This window comes from Mytilus trossulus, chromosome 2 (assembly GCF_036588685.1).
Source record: "Mytilus trossulus isolate FHL-02 chromosome 2, PNRI_Mtr1.1.1.hap1, whole genome shotgun sequence".
Lineage (NCBI taxonomy): Eukaryota > Metazoa > Mollusca > Bivalvia > Mytilida > Mytilidae > Mytilus > Mytilus trossulus.
Genome location: NC_086374.1, coordinates 82,713,512 through 82,732,668, shown reverse-complemented (window position 1 = coordinate 82,732,668; position 19,157 = coordinate 82,713,512). Strand labels below are relative to the sequence as shown.

At 33.3% G+C, this 19,157-nt stretch overlaps 1 protein-coding gene across 1 annotated transcript; it reads left to right on the top strand.

The window, feature by feature from the left end:
* The first annotated feature begins 629 nt into the window (after window positions 1–629).
* LOC134708152 (beta-hexosaminidase subunit beta-like) lies at window positions 630–19,152 on the top strand. Its single transcript, XM_063568474.1, has 13 exons — window positions 630–855; window positions 5,513–5,789; window positions 6,638–6,700; window positions 7,147–7,193; window positions 7,576–7,686; window positions 8,607–8,708; window positions 9,099–9,237; window positions 9,883–10,075; window positions 10,432–10,594; window positions 11,270–11,453; window positions 11,837–11,927; window positions 12,232–12,339; window positions 18,960–19,152. Exons 1-13 carry the CDS (start codon window positions 751–753, stop codon window positions 19,150–19,152), a joined length of 1,776 nt encoding a protein of 591 aa, XP_063424544.1. The 5' UTR covers window positions 630–750.
* The last annotated feature ends 5 nt before the right edge of the window (window positions 19,153–19,157 follow it).

Genomic DNA, 19,157 nt, shown 5'->3' with positions numbered 1-19,157 from the left:
TACTAAATTATAATTCTGGTAAATTTGATAACTATTTACACCACTGGGTCGATGCAACTGCTGGTGGACGTTTAGTCCCCAAGGGTTTCACCAGCCCAGTAGTCAACACTTTGGTGTTGACATGAATATCAATAATCTGTTTACAAAACTTATTTTTTTTGGAAAAACTAAGGATTTTCTTATCCCAGGCAAAGATTACCTTAACCGTATTTGTCACAACTTTTTGGAATTTTGAATCCTCAATGCTCTTCAACTTTGTACTTGTTTTAGGTTATAACTATTTTGATATGAGCGTCACTGGTGAGTCTTATGAAGACGACACGCGCGTCTGACGTACTAAATTATAATCCTGGTACCTTTGATAACTATATTCATGTGGATTCTCAGCTGTGATGTATTTTGGTCAATTTAAATAAGCGACTTTTTTCTGCTTTGTAACTCTACCAATAATGTTTCATATATAACTAAAGATCTGTCATTTATCACATTATCAAAGTTACGCAAAGTAACAGGCGAATATAGGTACATTATCTAAAATATTCTTGACAACAAATTGTTTCAATGGAATTTGGTAACAAGTAGGGTATATCTATATCACCTTATAAAAGTTACGGGCAAATATAAGTACAGTATCCAAAATTGTATTGACAACTATTTGTTTAAATGGAATTCTGCAAATAGTAAGGTTCATTTTGGATTACTTATATCCTGACACATGTGTCATATTTTGTTGCAACAAATTTATTCAGGATGTCGGTACATACTTGTATATACATAGTGATTTTAACATTATCTGGATTTTTCTATGCAATTAATGGTTACATTACATATATTGCAATTCGACTCCCACTTCAGGTAAATATATATAAATTAAATTTTTCATTTCTTCAAAATGAATGTTAATCTTTGAAATTGATAATCATATATGGCACATAATCTTTGAAATTAATAGGCATATATCATATATTGCAATCAAACACCAACTTCAGATAAACATAAATTTAGTATTAGTTAAACAGAGTACAGATCTTGCTAATGTCATAGATGTTCTGTCATTAACTATTTAAAATTTGGTGACTATCTTGAACGCATCTATCCCTTCGAACTAGAGATAACGGATACAACAGATACAGTTAAGTCGGCCTCATATCTCGATTTACATCTAGAAATAGACAATGAGGGTCGGTTGGTTTGAAAACAAAACTTTACGACAAAAGAGATGATTTCAGCTTCCTAATTGTGAACTTTCCATTTCTATGTAGTAACATTCCAGCAGTGCCTGCATACGGAGTATACATCTCCCAATTGAGACGATATTCCCAGGCTTGTATGTCCTATCATGATTTCTTTGATAGAGCGTAGCTGCTCACAATGAAGCTATTAAATCAAGAGTTCCAAATGGTGAAGTTGAAAATATCCTTCCTAAATTTAACGGACACCATCACGAGTTGGTTGACCGTTATGGAATAAATGATTTCTCGGATTTGTTCCTTATGTCATAAATACAATCTCCTTCCCATTTCATGAATGTGACCTACCAAATTATATAATTTACTGGATTTGTAATAGCAACACGATGGGTGCCACATTTGGAGTAGGATATGCTAACCCTTTCGGAGCACCTGAGATCACCCCCATTTTTTTGTGGGGTTCGTGTTGCTTAGTCTTCAGTTGTCTATGTTGTGTCTTGTGTACTATTGCTTATCTGTTTGTCTTTTTGTTTGTTAGCCATGGCGTTGTCAGTTTATTTCCGATCTATGAGTTTGGATCTCCCTCCGGTATGTTTTGCCCCTCTTTTTTATACTTTGATGTTTGTAATTGGCATGAGTGATACATGTATCTCCATCTTTGTCAATTCTATTCAATTTCATATCCACATCTATTCGTCTACTAACCTAAACATGACAGCGGTTTTATAAACAAAAAAAGCAGTCACTCAACAACTTGGTAGTAAGATGATGATGCTGAAGCTATAAAAAAATTAAAATAACATCACTTCTAATTGAAGGAGAATCACATAGAAGATGAACGTAGTATTGCCTCGTCACACCTTACGCCGTTCTCCGAACATTAGAATAGCAGAACTATGTATTACTTTAAAGGAGTAGGAAATTTGTCAAGTCCTGCCTTACGACAACAACGTAGTCATGGGCAAAAACATTATCATCGGTTTAATGTAAAAAATCTTCCAAAACTAGATCACCCTCTGGGAGCTTGGATAACCTTCTTTCACATCTTCATCATCCACTAGGGTTACATTACATAAGAACTATTCTCTTTTTACTGCCAGTTAATTTTCTAAAACGTTTGAGAGATTATGCACTTGACAAATACATTTTCTTCAATAAACAGACTAGTCAGTATTATTTGTGATGTAGCTCTTTCCCGTCTTTTCAAACTAGTAAGATCGGAACCTTTACAAGAGGAAAAAAGGAAATTCTTCCTTGATGCAATTAATATCTACAACGTTCTACATCACAAGGAGGTAACATCTAAAATTCCTATTTATTTTCAAAATCAGTCTGCTCCTATTGTATCCTACAGTGACACCAAAACAATTGCACCTAAAATATTTAACTATAAACAAGCATTGCAGGACTTTGTCTTAGAACAATACATAAAAAAAAAAACTCCGACATTTGACTGTTCCCACTCGCCTTATAATTACAGCCCCTCTGGTCATATTATAACTGGGGATCTAAACAAAATACAACATGAAAATCTCCGAAAGGTGATTTCTCATGGTCCTAAGTTTAGAGAACCCCAACACATCAATTGGAACCATAATTTCAAAATAGCTGAAAACTATCAGGCAATCACAAGTTGAAAAACGGTGTGAACGATCGAGCAAAGTCCGTTTTCAGAGACAAAGACGTCATGAAATGTCTATTATCTCTTCGTGATAAGTATGTTGTTGTTCCTGCGGACAAAGCTTCAAATAATATTTTCTGTGTATGTAAATCGTATTACTACGAATGTCTTGTAAAAAAAGAATTAGGTACAAAGGAGCATGCACTCAGGTATTCCCATATACAAATACATATCATTTGACAAAGATGAGATTTTAGCAAATCATAAGTCCTTCATGGCTTCAATAAACATTACGTTGAACACCAAATTCCTACCTTTGTATTGGATACCAAAGCTTCATAAAATTCCGTACAAACAACGGTATATTGCTGGCTCATCTTCATGTTCCACTAAAGAATTGTCCATTAGATTGACTAAAATTCTGTCTTCAGTGAAAGAGGGTCTTCAGAAATACTGTGAAACTCGCGTAGTGGTATTAATGGATTCTTAAAAATTCTAAAGAACTTCTAGACAATTTTAGATCTCGGTCTTTTTCTGAAATTAGTTCCATCAAAACTTTTGATTTGTCAACCCTGTATACCACCATTCCCCATGTGAAATTGAAAAATCGCCTAAAAGAAATAATCCACAATGTCTTTCAACATATAAATGGTAGCATACGCTATAAAGTTATTACTTTGGGATTTCATCAGGCATATTTCGTTAATAGTGACAAACAAAAAGGTAAAATATACTACACAGAAGAACAAGTGGTCAGTATGCTGGAGTTTCTTATCGACAACATATTTGTAGTTTGGAGATAGAACAAACTGTGCGTCTCTTCTTTCCGACCTCTTCTTATTTTCATATGAATCGGAGTTCCTTCAGACACTTGTCAAAAACAAGAGGATCAAATAAGCCAGATTATTTAATTACACTTTCAGATATATTGATGATGTTCTTTCCATAAACAATCCGAACTTTTCTGATTGGGTTCCATTAGTATATCCCCCCAGAACTAGAAATTAAAGAAACAACAGACACGGCTTCCTCCGCCTCATTTTGAGACTTATATCTCGAATTTGACTTACACGGTCATCTCAGTACCAAAATCTATGGCAAACGAGACGATTTTAATTTTGACATTATAAATTTCCCCCCACCTTTATAGTAGCAATAAACCAACTTCACCTGCATTAATTTTCCAACTTATTCGATATGCAAGAGCTTGCAGCTCCTACTCAGACTTTGTAAAACGTCATCAGTGTCTAAGTAGAAAGTTGATGAACCAGGGGTATGTCAAAGAACGTTTCGTCCTTTTTCTAAAAAAAAAAGTTAATCGGAAGGTACCAAAACCTTGTTGATAAATATTCCGCATCAACTTCACAAATAATACATGATGGTCTTGATGTCTATATTCTGCGTACTGAAGTAGTTTATCATCTTAACAACGTGTTTTATTGTTCTTTCATTTGTCTTTGTTCTGTTATTAATATTACTTTAACTGTTGGATTGTTTTACGTGATATCCATTTGACGTGGCTCGGTACTTAAACATCTCGTCAATGTGTTTGTATTGTCTTTCATTTTTGCTGGTGTGTTTAGATATGCGACTTTGTATTTATTTGGTTCTTATAACGTGACTAATTTAAAAGATCCCGTCAGTATGATATTTTTTTATGTTATGTCATTATGATACATTTCTATTATGAATTACTAAATACGTTGAACCACAAACGTCAAAACTATTCAATCGCGTTGTATGGTAGTATGTTGGAGAAGAGAAAATCGTGTTTTTTTGTTCGTTGGATTTAAAGCTGTTCTCTAAATTCTCTACACTACACTTCTAATCAATCTTATCAAACAGAAGTTTTCCTTTAAACACTATCATAGATATAGGAAGATGTGGTGTGAGTGCCAATGAGACAACTCTCCATCCAAATAACAATTTAAAAATTAAACCATTATAGGTTAAAGTACGGCCTTCAACACGGAGCCTTGGCTCACACCGAACAACAAGCTATAAAGGGCCCCAAAATTACTAGTGTAAAACCATTCAAACGGGAAAACCAACGGTCTAATCTATATAAACAAAACGAGAAACGAGAAACACGTATATATTATATATATATCGTTGCAAGTAGGGGTTAACCCATTACACCCTCTTAGACAAAAAAATAAAAATAAATATGATTTTGAAACGTATCTGAATACATATTTTGCTTACAATTCTAGCTCATACAAAAAATAAGCATTTACAACTAAACAATACTTGATCGTGTATTCGTGTAATTATTTTAAGCTTGCTCGTTGTTATTTGTTATATATAACTGTTATTCATTTACTTTGGTCCTTAAGGGTGGATTGTGGAATAGAATTATGGTCACTGTTGGTCCGACGGGCAGTTAAACACTTATAAAAGCCTAGTAGGGCTTACGTTTGGCTATGCGTGATGTATAAGTACGCATCCACGTCCGATCAGAAGGTGGGCATTAAATCCAATGTCTCGTGAAGAGAAAATGCCACATTTACATGCATGAAATATTTGCCACTGGACGTAAAACAAACAGCAATCAACCCATCCAATGAAATTGTATACTAGTAAAAAGAAGGTAACTTGTTTGGATTTCATGGCCTGTCAGAGTAACCGAGCAACCTTCCCTTTATGAGTATTTTACACTACTATATAGAGATATATAATTGTGTTGTTTTTCATATTAAAGGGAAATAGGTCTGAACCCGGATCACCATGGCCCACTCCAGAGACCATGAAGAAGTCATCGACAATACTGACTGTGAATCCGGAAACACTGACATTTACATCTAACTTGGCAGCATGTGACATCATTAAAGACGCTATGTCGCGTTATAAAAACATTATTAAGATGGATACAAAGAAGGCAGACGTGGACACTAATTTAGTTAGAATTAAAAGTCTGTCCATCGACATCAAAGATAAGGAATGTCCAGGTTATCCTCAACTCAATATGAATGAATCATGTATGTATTTTCCTTTGTATTTTTCTGACTTGAATATTAAAAAACAACTTCATAATTGAATGCCTCCGATGCGCTAAGGGACGACATCAAAAGTTCAATGTAGGATAAAAAAAATTACTAGTCATTCACATATTTTTTTCACTGAAATCTCCCCACCACCCCTTATTTCAATCTTCGAAAAATTGATTGAACAATAGGAATATATGTAAAAATCGATTTTATCCTACATCGATCTTTTGCTGTCGTCCCGAAATAATATCTGGATTTAACGTCATTAGGAACGCTCTAAGCCGAATCATTTGAAAGCCAATGGTGCAAGAACCGAAACAGTTGAAGACCTTCATGACCAAAGGAATTAGAAAATAGTAGATTTTCTAAGTCGTAGTTATATCACATTAATATGAAAATGATCCTATAGCTGGACAGGGAGTTCAAATAAACTGATTCAGGCACACAAACAATATATTAGTTTGATGTTTTATTTTATTTTGTGTATTTTAACACGATGAACAATACTGAAATAACGATAATGAAAAGACTGTTAATACATTTGTAGTTTTGTAGAGCTTTTCTTTATTTACCTTCATCAGGAACTCTCAAACCTAAAAATAAATAAAAAAGAGAGAAAAAAGCTGAAAATATCTGATTATTTCTTTACATGATGAGCTATATATGACCAAAAAGCATCTTGAATGAGTAGGGATTTAATACAGAAATTAATTGGACAAAAATGTCACATAGTAAACCTCGTATTATACGCAAATGATAAACATATGTACGAATGAATAGACAACTTTCTAACGACATTTTCCAATATAGATTAACAAATATATTCACGTCCTTTTCAGACAATTTGACAGTTGACGAATCCTCTACACTTTCTGCTGTATCTGTATGGGGAGTTCTCAGAGGTAAGTGTTTAAAAAAATTTCAAACTTTTCCGGAAAATATTTTTTCGAGAGATTTAGATCTAAGTCAAACACACCATCAGGAAGTGGTCAAATGTAACATGCTCATGCTCACAAATGCACTGAAATAATCAACCTGACGGTTATATCAGTAAAGCAGGAACTACTGTTAAACATTCTGAATCACTATAGTTTAACCGCAAGTTTGGTTACTGTTCTTTCAAGGCATAAAAAAAAATGAAAGCGGAGAAACAAGTTTTACTACGAACTTTTAATACAAGAAAAAAAAGTATTAAAAAGATGGTAAAAAGTTGTTTTTTTTCAGTGTAATGTTTTTACGGTTTAAGCAGTCACATGTAGTTTTGTAATGCTTTTATGTTTCTAATCAAAGGGATTTACTTTATATATTTATTTTCCTGCAGGTTGATTGCTTTACTTTTTATACATAGGTTTGGAAACATTTAGCCAGTTGATTTACGTCAATGAACAAAAGAAGGTAATACCCACATTCACTGAATGCTTTATTGAAAAAAAACATACTATCCACACTGATCTGTGTCCACACTTGTTGACTATTTAAAAAATATAAAGGTTGATTTACACAACCAGATACGTTTAACTTCTAACTTAAACAAGTAAGGGAGTTTTCGAATCAAGGATGATTGTCAGCATAATTCTTTTAACTTATAAAAAGGAGGGAAATATTGTTACAACTTTTTGTAAGTCGTTGTTTTTTTGTGTTTTTTTTTTTTACTGTTGACAATTTAAACAATTGCACATTTTTTTCCTAACTTTTACTTCAAATTAGAGAAAACAAACTACGTATTAAAAATGTCTTATTAAAAATCTACTTTATTTTTTTTTAAATTATACTTCAGATTCAAGTGAAGAAAACTTCGATAGAAGATAGACCAAGGTTTAAACACAGAGGGATAATGTTAGATACAGCTAGACATTATTTACCGGTTTGGATCCTGCTGAAAAACTTAGTAAGATGTGAAGCCCCAAGTGTGAGCACTGAGGGGCTGTCGTTTGTTGCTGTCCGTCTTATTTGCTTTTCGTTTTGTTATTATTATAAACCGTTGGTTCTTTGGTTTGAATTAATTCATGCATTGTCATTTATGGCTTACTATATACGGTATGGTTTTTTTCCCTTATCTAAAGTCTGGCGTACAGTTCTGTATCATCTTAGTCGGTTTGTTTTTGATGAATAGACGTCTTATGGAAATTATACCACTCCTCCCCTTTTTATAAGCCGAAACACCATATTAGGAATAGCAACTAAGGAAAAGAACAAAAGAACAAAACTCAACTTTTACACGAGTAATAAATGACTATGATGAAGAAATAATGCGATTTTATCTCATGTTTGTAAACTCTGTGTTGAATTACCAGCCCATTACCCTTTACCTTATTTCATTATCTATAGGACTCTATTGTGATATATAGAAGATCATAGAATTAAAGATAGCAACCAGTAAATAATTACTAGTATAGTGTACCATTTTCCATTCATGCTGACAAATCTTTTTATGATATCTATTATTTTCCTGGATTTATTCCCTTTTTAGCAAGACAAGGTGTATAGCGAAATGAAGTTAATTTATAAAATTGAGAATGGAAATGGGGAATGTGTCAAAGAGACAACAACCCGACCAAAAAAAAACAACAGCAGAAGGTCACCAACAGGTCTTCAATGTAGCGAGAAATTCCCGCACACGGAGGCGTCCTTCAGCCGTGACCCCTAAACAAATATATACTAGTTGCTTCGGCACCAATAGTTTGTAATGGGAAAATCAATAATGTAGTTGAAATAAAAAAACCGCCTAAAACTTAAATTACTTTATATAAGCAAACAAGATTGAAAACAAAAGCTTCTTGATTTATCATTTTACATTTTCTAATGCAGGATGCGATGTCTTACAACAAGTTCAACGTATTTCATTGGCATATTGTTGACGACCAGTCTTTCCCTTATCAAAGCAAAAGGTTTCCAGATCTATCGGCTAAGGTATGTCAACATTTTCAAAACATTTTTCCACAGCATTATAATGACATTATATACTAGTTAAACGGTATTAGGTTTAAAGATTTCAAACTTATATAATGATTATAATATAAAGTTAATATGATTTGTTTTGCAATTAATCTAGATGAGATGACCAATAATAATCTGTTTATCGCTTATTACCGATTAACCGACCGATAATTTTCATATCACTCGACTCCGTTGAGAAACTGTGAGAAAATTATCAGTCAGCAAGATCAAAGGAAAACATCGTAAAATAGCAATAATACCATTTATAGCTTATATATATTTGCTAATTGATTCGTTAGTGCTACGCACTACACTATGCTATATTGAACGCTATCAATACATCTTACTAATTTGTTTTTATAGGGAGCTTACACAGCAAAACATGTTTATACACATGTTGATATCAAACGAATTATTGACTATGCTCGGCTCAGAGGAATTCGTGTGATTCCAGAATTTGATACTCCTGGTCATACGGCTTCATGGGGAAAAGCGAGAAAAGGTACTACTAATAGGAAATAACAAACGTAGAAAGATTATAATCCAAAATTTTCTGTTGAGGGATATAAAACTTTTTGAACACTTTTTTTAAAGAAAATAAGAAAAAAATCTTTTCACGGTAATGTTTTAAACATAATATGATATAACACACCATTAAATTAGTTAAAAGGCGTTATTCTGTAAGGTTACTATCAAAATAATGATATATGCAATGCATGTGCTGTTAAGATACCAATTAATGTCTGAGTCGTATAAAGGTACGAATATCTACATTACCATCCGAAGAAAAACCTTTATATAAATGCTGATGAACTATAAAGTTGCTATAATGAACTCAACTGTAATAATGGTATAGTGATCATTCAATATGGTATTTGAGGCTTTAATTTGTTTTATTAAGATATATTTGTGCTAATAACTTTCAGTGGCAAATATTTCATGCATTTTAACCCGTTTTGGGGACCTTTATTAATTGCTGTTCGGTGTGAGCCAAGGTCCCGTGTTGCAGACCGTACTTTGACCTATAATGGTTTACTTTTATAAATTGTGAATTAGATGGAGAGTTGTCTCATTGGCCCTAGTACTCATATCACATCTTCTTATATCTATGTTCGGGACGATATTTAGATATGATTTGATATTGTAGATCTACTGACACCTTGCTATGAGGATGGTATTCCTGGTGTAGGCAAATATAACTCTCATGGGGAGTACGAAATTCTCAATCCTACATTAAACCGCACATACAAGTTTATGGAAGAATTACTAGGCGAGGTTGTGGAAGTATTTCGTGATAATTTTGTTCATCTAGGTATGGATGAAGCCTACCATGCGTGCTGGTATGTATGTTTCCTGTATTTAATGGTCTTCTTTAACAATTAAGAAAATGAATACAGGAGATGTGGGGTATATACCGATGGGCCAGTAACACAACGACACAAAGAACCAAAACGCATCCAGTTGAATTGCTTAGTATTAACGCTCTCTGTGTCCCAATTATATTATTAGATCGGTACTTAAACCTGTAATGAGCAACATGATGGGTAGTACGCGTGGAGCAGGATCTGCTTAGCCTTCTCGACCTGTATATCAGCTGAAAGCCGCAGATTGTGTGAGGTTCCTCTTAATCAGTCTTTTAGAATTAAGTGTCATATAGACTTTCTCTTCGCTTTTGATTAGTAAATTTGCATTTCAGGGCTACTAATCCAGAAATCTCGAAATTCATGGTCCAGAATGGCATATCAAAGGGAGACTATTCGGCTTTAGAAGAATATTATATTGAGAAAATTCTTAAGATCGTTGACAGTCTTAATAGAAGTGATATTATCTGGCAAGATCCAATCGATCATGGAGCAAAGGTAAACATTACATACAACATTGTGAGAACAGCAATAAAGATTTGGTCAAAACGCTACAAATAGATGCTAGAACTACAGATGTCCAGGCATCTATAATACTTATTTCATAAATGAAGAGAAAGGAGAATTCTTTGCAGGGATTCTAGTTATATAAAAAAGAAGATGTGGTATGATTGCCAATGAGACAACTCTCCACAAAAGACCAAAATGACACAAACATTAATAACTGTAGGTCACCGTACGGCCTTCAACAATGAGCAAAGCCCATACCGCATAGTCAGCTATAAAAGGCCCCGATAAGACAATGTAAAACAATTCAAACGAGAAAACTAACGGCCTTATTTATGTAAAAAAAAAAAGTTTATTTGAATTTTATGTTCTAATTCATTATTGAGTAAGTGTCTCCATGTTTATACTGTTTATCTTTTTATTTGTTAATTTTGCATAGAGATATTACACGAAGCGCATTAAAACATAGAGTGGAAAGTATTGTCTTCAGTTCCCGCTTCTAAAGACTTATTAAAGATGAATTAAGAATAAGCACAGACAATTTACTGTCAAGTTACATTTAATGTTAATAAATCAAACTTTTTAATTGAAGACATTCAATATTTGTCAAAATTTAAAAGCATAATAAAATATCGAACGAACTAAAATGCATCAAAATTTATTTAGGTTCAACAGAATGCTATCATACAGATATGGAAAGGTAGTGTGAATACAACATGGGAAGAATATATGACAAATATAACTAGCCAAGGTCATCAGGTCATCCTGTCATCATGTTGGTATCTAAACTACATAAGTTATGGTCAAGATTGGAAGAAATATTATCAGTGTGATCCCTTAAATTTCACTGGTACGATACGCACAATTACTAGTTACACTTACATGAATAACTATCAATGTGAACCGTTTTAATTACTAGACATATATATATATATCATCTCTCAAAAGACATTAAACATTTTCCTTTGGACTCTGATGGGTAGTTGGCCCATTACAATCAAACAACATCATATACAATTGTTTACATCGCTTAACCTTAACCAAGGCACTTGAACAGATGTGCATGGGTAACTTTTTCTTGTTTCATACAACAGACTTGTAAGATTAAATATCGACTTTGACCGTGTGTGTTAGTGTTTTTTGTTTTTTTTTAATTTTTATGTCGCAATTGCATTTTGGCATAACTTATTCTTAATCATTATCGTTTTCTTAGATTTCAAAATTCTGTTACAGGAAGCGATAAATACTTTGAAAAAGTGCTCGGAGGAGAAGCATGTGTTTTTGGAGAATATATTGACCATACAAACCTTCTTCCAAGACTCTGGTATGTAAAGAAATCTAACTGACCAAGTTTCTAGTACACCACATTTTTTACATCTATGATTGTATATCCGAGTATTAATTGGTAGAAAAGAACCACAACAAACGAGAAATCAATTCCGAATTGTAAAGTTTCCTTTTATAAAGTAAATTAATAACTGTTTTTTTAAGCTTTCTGGTGTTCATTTTTTTCTTTTCCTTTCCTCTTTCGTTTAAGGCAAAATTGTTTTTCACTGTTTCATGTTTTATGTTTTATAGGCCATACACATGATGTTTACATTTAGTTTTATTGTTTAATCGTTTACTAGGCCAAGAGCTTCTGCGGCTGGAGAGAGACTTTGGAGTTCTAATGATGTAATCCAGGATGTAAAATCAGCCGCGTTTAGGTTGGATGAACACAGATGCAGGATGTTGAAGTAAGAATGTATCTTGCATTATATTTCTAGAAACATTTTTGCATCGTATCCATATAATTATGTTTTCCTTTCGAATCTCTTACATGCCAGCTACATACCTCAATTTAACTGATTGAAAGATTGTGTCTTCATCATATGAATATTAGGCACAATCCCTCCCGTTAGGAGTTTAGTATCATAATATCATAGAATATATGAGAAGAACATAACCCGTGTCATGCCAACAACTGTTTTTTACATAAATGTGTTTAGTTCCGATGCAAAGACCATACAAGTGAATCAATATTAAGGAGGTTCGCGGGTCTAAATCATTTATATAGGATTTCTGTATATTTTTCTATAAATGAACTTTATCTTAAAGTTAATAGAAAAATAATAAAAAAGTGGGGTCACCGTTCATTTGCGCTCACAATCTGCCTGCGAAAGAAGCATACATTTTTGTAAAAGTGTTTTTTTTTCTCTGTTGAAGTAACAAGAGAAATAAAGTTAACATCGAAATAAAAAAAGAAATTTATTACAGAAATCGCTCAAATTTTATAATAATTTAGTTTAAGTACAGCTTATATGGAAATTATATTAAAAAATATAGGTCACCGATGAGTTGAAAAAGATATTTCAATTTTATAGCAAAAAAATGGCATTTTTCCACCAAAGGGAGATAGTTTGGAACTTTTTCAATGATGTATACATTTTAAAAGTCATCTGGGGCCAACACGAATTGATTGTTTTGAATAATTTTTGTACCATATGATAAAGTAACAACTATAAAAGGTAACAAATAAAATTTGTAATGAAAAACAAATGTTTAATTTTTTTCTGAAATTTTTATACCCTCGAGCCTCCTTAAAGCCAAAATATGCAATCTTTAATGACCTGACAACAGTATCGTAAATCCCTTCTTAATAAGTCTGTTTAAAGGTTTTGTAAGCTTGTGAGGTGAATACTGACATTTTTGTGCTTTGTAAAGAATATTACCATAAAAGATCTTCTTTTGGATGTATATGACAGTATTCAACACCGGCGTGATTGTCCTTAAAATTACGATTTTGACGAATTTTCTAGTTTTAGCCATTTATTTCAAGAAGCTGGCATGTCATTTAACTGCTAGTAGTCTGTTGTTATTTATGTATTATTGTCATTTTATTTATTTTCTTTTGTTACATCTCCTAACATCGGACTCTTAAACTGAATTTTCTACATTAGCAAGAGGTATAGGGGGAGGATTGATATCTCATAAACATGTTAACCCCGCCGCAATCTTGCGCCTGTACCAAGTCAGGAGCCTCTGGCCTTTGTTAGTTTTGTATGATTTTTAATTTTAGTTTCTTGTGTACAATTTTGAAATTAGTATGGCGTTTATTATCACTGAACTAGTATATATTATTTAGGGGCCAGCTGAAGGACGCCTCCGGGTGCGGGAATTTCTCGTTACATTGAAGACCTGTTGGTGACCTTCTGCTGTTGTTTTTTCTATGTTCGGGTTGTTGTCTCTTGGATACATTCCCCATTTCCATTCTCAATTTTATTACGGGCAATAAGATTAAGAAAGAAAATGGGGAATGTGTCAAAACGACAACAACCCGACCATAGAGCAGACAACAGCCGACTAACAAAGACCAGAGGCTCCTGACTTGGGACAGGCGCAAAAATGCGGCGGGGTTAAACATGTTTATGAGATCTCAACCCTCCCCCTATATCTCTAGTAGTACATTCCTGTTAGCTAAACAATATTTTAAATTGTGATTTATGGACAAGTTCCGTTGTAAAAGTCATATATCATCATATTTGTATATGTTTTGTTTCCTGTGACATAGCATATTGGCGTTATATTGTATACAGTCTATTTTTGCTGTATAAAATTTCAGTCTATCTGTTATAGTTTACCATTTTAATTTATTAGCTACTAACCTTTAAATCGGTCAAATTTTATCATGGACAAGAACTCCTATAAAGAGTTTACTGATAATTTTAGTCATTTTGACTTTTTTGTAGATTTAATCTCTGTATGAGAAAGAGAGGAGGATAAACTAGAGGCTTTCAAGAGCCTGTATCGCTCACCTGAATCTACTTGGGTTTTTGAAATCATATAAAAAAGATAAAATTTGGGGAAAATGTATGCTATGTTTGGTTTCATTTAATTCAGTGGATCTCTAGAAGAAAACTTTTGTATGCATTTCCCATAGGGTCCTATGTTAAACTAAGTCGCCCCCGGTGGCGACTTAGTTTAACATCTCATAAGGAACATTCATGCCATGTTTGGTTTCATTACATTCAGTGGTTTTCTAGAAGTTCAAAATGTAAAAAGTTAACGCCGACCACGGACGACGCCGACCACGGACGCGAAGTGATGAGAAAAGCTCACTTGGCCCTTCGACGCAAGTGAGCTAAAAACGGATATTCAAACTCATAAGTCAATTACAAACTGACAATGCAATAACCGAAAATGTTAAATGACAATCAACAGAAAATACAACATAGAAAACTAAAAACTTAACAACAAGAAACCTACCTAAAACTGTGGTAATCTCAGTCTCTAGATGGGTAAGCAGACCATGTTCCAAATGTGGCACCCTTTGTGTTGCTCATGTACGAACAAGCTAGGTGAAAAGTCTCTTACATTCAAAAATAGGGAGGTCTTAATTCAAGGGCAATAGCTCCTATATTAAAGGAGTTGACTGATGATTTTAGCTAAAACACGCAGACTTAAACAGCAATCTTATTTTCCAATTTACAGATTCTTTCTGTCTACTGTAGACTAGTTTAAGGAAAAAACACAAAAATTGGTATACTAATCTAGTTGACCTACATGTATTTGAAGATATCATTTATCTGATCATTTTCACTATTTACATTTTTTTTCTACTTAATCTACAAAGCCACACCAATGATGATTCTGGTAAACTTATCGATCCTTTAAATAAACTTATTATGAAAGGTCACCAATTCAAAACTGTAATAAGATCATTGATTATAGTTTTTATTGGTATAAATATTTATTTGTTATTAATAAATTAAAAGCAAACTAAATATTCCTAGTATGTTATATACATATACACATTCATGGATCTACAATCTGTTGATACCTATATCTTGGCTTTGCACAAGGCCAATTTTTTCTCAGACTGTTTATGACGTCTTTACCACTTAACCCATTGGATGTTGGGTGTGTACCGATTGATAATTAAGTCTTAGATGCATGATTTTTTCTATAAGTTACTAGTGGCTTTGAACCAGCTGTCAGTTAACTACGAGTACTCTCAGATCTGTACCTAGTGTCTTTTTGTTGTTGGGATGTACAAGTACCTGGCCACATCCACTTGTATTTATGTCCATCCATACTAATTTTTATAGTTCCTTCTTATGTTGTATTGTTATACCACTGTCCCAGGTTAGGGGAAGGGTTGGGATCCCGCTAACATGTTTAACCCGCCACATTCTGTATTTATGTGCCTGTCCCCAAGTCAGGAGCCTGCAATTTAGTGGTTGTCTTTTGTTTATGTGTTACATATTTGTTTTTCGTGAATTTTTTGTACATAAATAAGGCATTTAGTTTTCTCGTTTGAATTCTTTTACCTTGTCATTTTGGGGCCTTTTATAACTGACTATGTGGTATGGGCTTTGTTCATTGTTGAAGGCCGTACGATGACCTATGTATGTTAATTTCTGTGTCATTTTGGTCTTTTGTGGAGAGTTGTCTCATTGTCAATCATACCACATCTTCTTTTTTTCATATCGTACATTTGGCTACCAAAATTTTGTAGTCTAATCTAGGGGAATACAAAATAATATTTTTTAATGGAAATAAATCTCTACGAAATGGGGGCAAAAATCAACAGAAAAAGCAAATTAAATTGATCAATGTTAAGTTATAAATTAATATAATGGAACCAAAAAAAGTAAACATGGTAAATATAACTAGAGGCTCTAAAGAGCCTGTGTCGCTCACCTTGGTCTATGTTAATATTAAACATTGTACACAAATGAATTCATGACAAAATTGTGTTTTGGTGATGGTGATGTGTTTGAAGATCTTACTTTACTAAACATTTTTGCTGCTTACAATTATCTCTATCGATAACAGTAGTTTCTGTGGAAAATGTTAGTGAAAATCTACAAATTTTGTGAAAATTGTTAAAAAATGACTATGAAGGGCAATAACTCCTCAGGGGGTCAATTGACTATTTTGGTCATGTTGACTCATTTTTAGTTCTTACTTTACTGTACATTATTGCTGTTTACAGTTTATCTCTATCTATAATAATATTCAAGATATTAACAAAAAAACAGCAAAATTTCCTCAAAATTACCAATTTAGGGGCAGCAACCTAACAACCGATGATCCAATTCATCTGAAAATTCCTGGGCAGATAGATCTTGACCTGATCAACAATTTCAACTCTGTCAGATTTGCTCTTAATGCTTTGTTTCTTGGGTTATAAGCCAAAAACTGCATTTTACTCACATGTTCTATTTTTAGCCATGGCCGCCATCTTGGTTGGTTGGCCAAGTTACCGGACACAATTTTTATACTAGATATCCCAAAGATGATTGTGGCCAAGTTTCAATTAATTTGGCCCTGTAGTTTCAGAGGAGAAGATTTTTCTAAAAGATAACTAAGATTTACGTAAAATGGTTAAAAATTGACTATAAAGGGCAATAACTCCTACAGTGGTCAACTGACCATTTTGGTCATGTTGACTTATTTGTAGATCTTACTTTGCTGAACATTATTGCTGCTTACAGTTTTTCTCTATCTATAATAATATTCAAGATAATAACCAAAAACAGCAAAATTTCCTTAAAATTACTGATTCAGGGGCAGCAACCTAACAACGGAATGTCAGATTCATCTGAAAATTTCAAGGCAGATAGATCTTAACCTGATAAACAATTTAACCCCATGTCAGATTTGCTCTAAATGCTTTGGTTTTTGAGTTATAAGCCAAAAACTGCATTTTACCCCTATGTTCTATTTTTAGCCATGGCGGCCATCTTGGTTTGGTTGGCAAGGTCACCGGACACAATTTTCAAACTAGATACCTCAAGATGATTGTGGCCAATTTTGGTTAAATTTGGCCCAGTAGTTTCAGAGGAGAAGATTATTGTAAAAGTTAACGCCGGACGACGACGACGGACGACGACAGACGACGGACGCCAAGTGATGAGAAAAGCTCACTTGGCCCTTCGGGCCAGGTGAGCTAAAAATATGTATTTCTTAAACGAATTAAAACTCACTTCAGGGATTAACTTTTGTATAAAAATTGTCATGATGAAGCCTGCCCTGCAGGCGAAACATGTAGACCATAAAATAAAACTGCAGACCATTTGAAGTGATGTTGTCAATTTAGACAATAGACAATATATATATTATATATATTGTCAATTTAGAGTATTACTTAAACGAAATAGTATTTAAAGAAATCATCTAAAATAATAAAAACAAATTCAAATACAAACTAAATATTTTAATTGAACATATAAGACAGCTTGAAAATTTATATTAAAAAAAAAGAAATACATAATACCTGATGTCCTGCAGAAATTTGTTTAATACATAAATTCATCAAATATAGAGTAACGAATACATGGAATATAACAACACTTTCAAAACTTATTTTTGAAATATAAACAAAAAACAATTGTTACAAAAATCACAGTTACTATGTGGTGAGATCTTCATTTTATACAATGGAAATAATAATACACTTTGCATCTGTACACCTATATTCAGAAAGAATACAGAAAGATGCATACTTAAGATGAAGGATACAAATGGTGTGTTCTAACTCTGCATTACACTTTTATGTATCAACACGGCATTGTTTGTTCTTCTGATTTAATCAGGTTAGATACTTTCAAGTGGCGGATCCAGAAATTTTAATAAGTGGGGGCCAACTGACTGACCTAAGAGGGGGCCCATTCCAGCTATGCTTCAGTGATTCCCTATATAAGCAACCAATTTTTTTTCCAAAAAGGGGGGGGGGGCTCGACCCACTGCCCCCCTAAATCTGCCTCTGCTTAAGTTTAAAAATTTTCTTGAAATTCAGTTAGATTTGATGCTTGTTTTCTACACTTTGCTTTTAAGAACTATTTCAGCATCACTTAAAGAAACAAAACACTTTCATAATCCTTTATTTTGGGGGGCAAGATATAGGTATTTTGTTTTTATCAAAAACCCACCAAAAAAATGTGGGCAGAGATTATAAATAATACAATGTATCAACTTAAAGAAAATAACAAAGCTTAATAAAAAAAAATATATATAAATAACAAATCTATTTCATTGTAGTATTGTATAAACATGTTTAACCCGCTGCATTTTTGTGCCTGTCCCAAGTCAGGAGCCTCTGGCCTTTGTTAGCCTTGTATTATTTTTATATTAGTTTCTTGTGTACAATTTGGAAATTAGTATGGCGTTCAGTATCACTAAAATAGTATATATTTGTTTAGGGGTCGGCTGAAGGACGCCTCCGGGTGCGGGAATTTCTCGCTACATTGAAGACCAGTTGGTGACCTTCTGCTGTTGTTATTTTCTTTGGTCGGGTTGTTGTCTCTTTGACACCTTCATCATTTCCTTTTTCAATTGTATACTTTCAAATGATTTGATTTTTCTGTTTTAGACGTGGTATCCCTGCAGAACCTATTCTGGATGGTTACTGTGGTGAATATGAACTGGAGGAACAGACTGATATGACAGCACAAACAGACTGTACAACTTCATCGTCAATGACAAACAATTATTCTGGATATCTTACATTACTTTGTATTATATTGTCTTATACTGTATTATGTCAAAAAGAATGGTTTGAATAAAATGT

Bases quoted from the DNA above. Each gene is read 5' to 3' on its own strand.
- LOC134708152 (XM_063568474.1), top strand. From the start codon at position 751: ATGTCGGTACATACTTGTATATACATAGTGATTTTAACATTATCTGGA. The intron at 7,687-8,606 runs GTAAGATGTGAA...TTTCTAATGCAG, and splicing joins GGATCCTGCTGAAAAACTTA to GATGCGATGTCTTACAACAA. The intron at 10,076-10,431 runs GTATGTATGTTT...TTTGCATTTCAG, and splicing joins GAAGCCTACCATGCGTGCTG to GGCTACTAATCCAGAAATCT.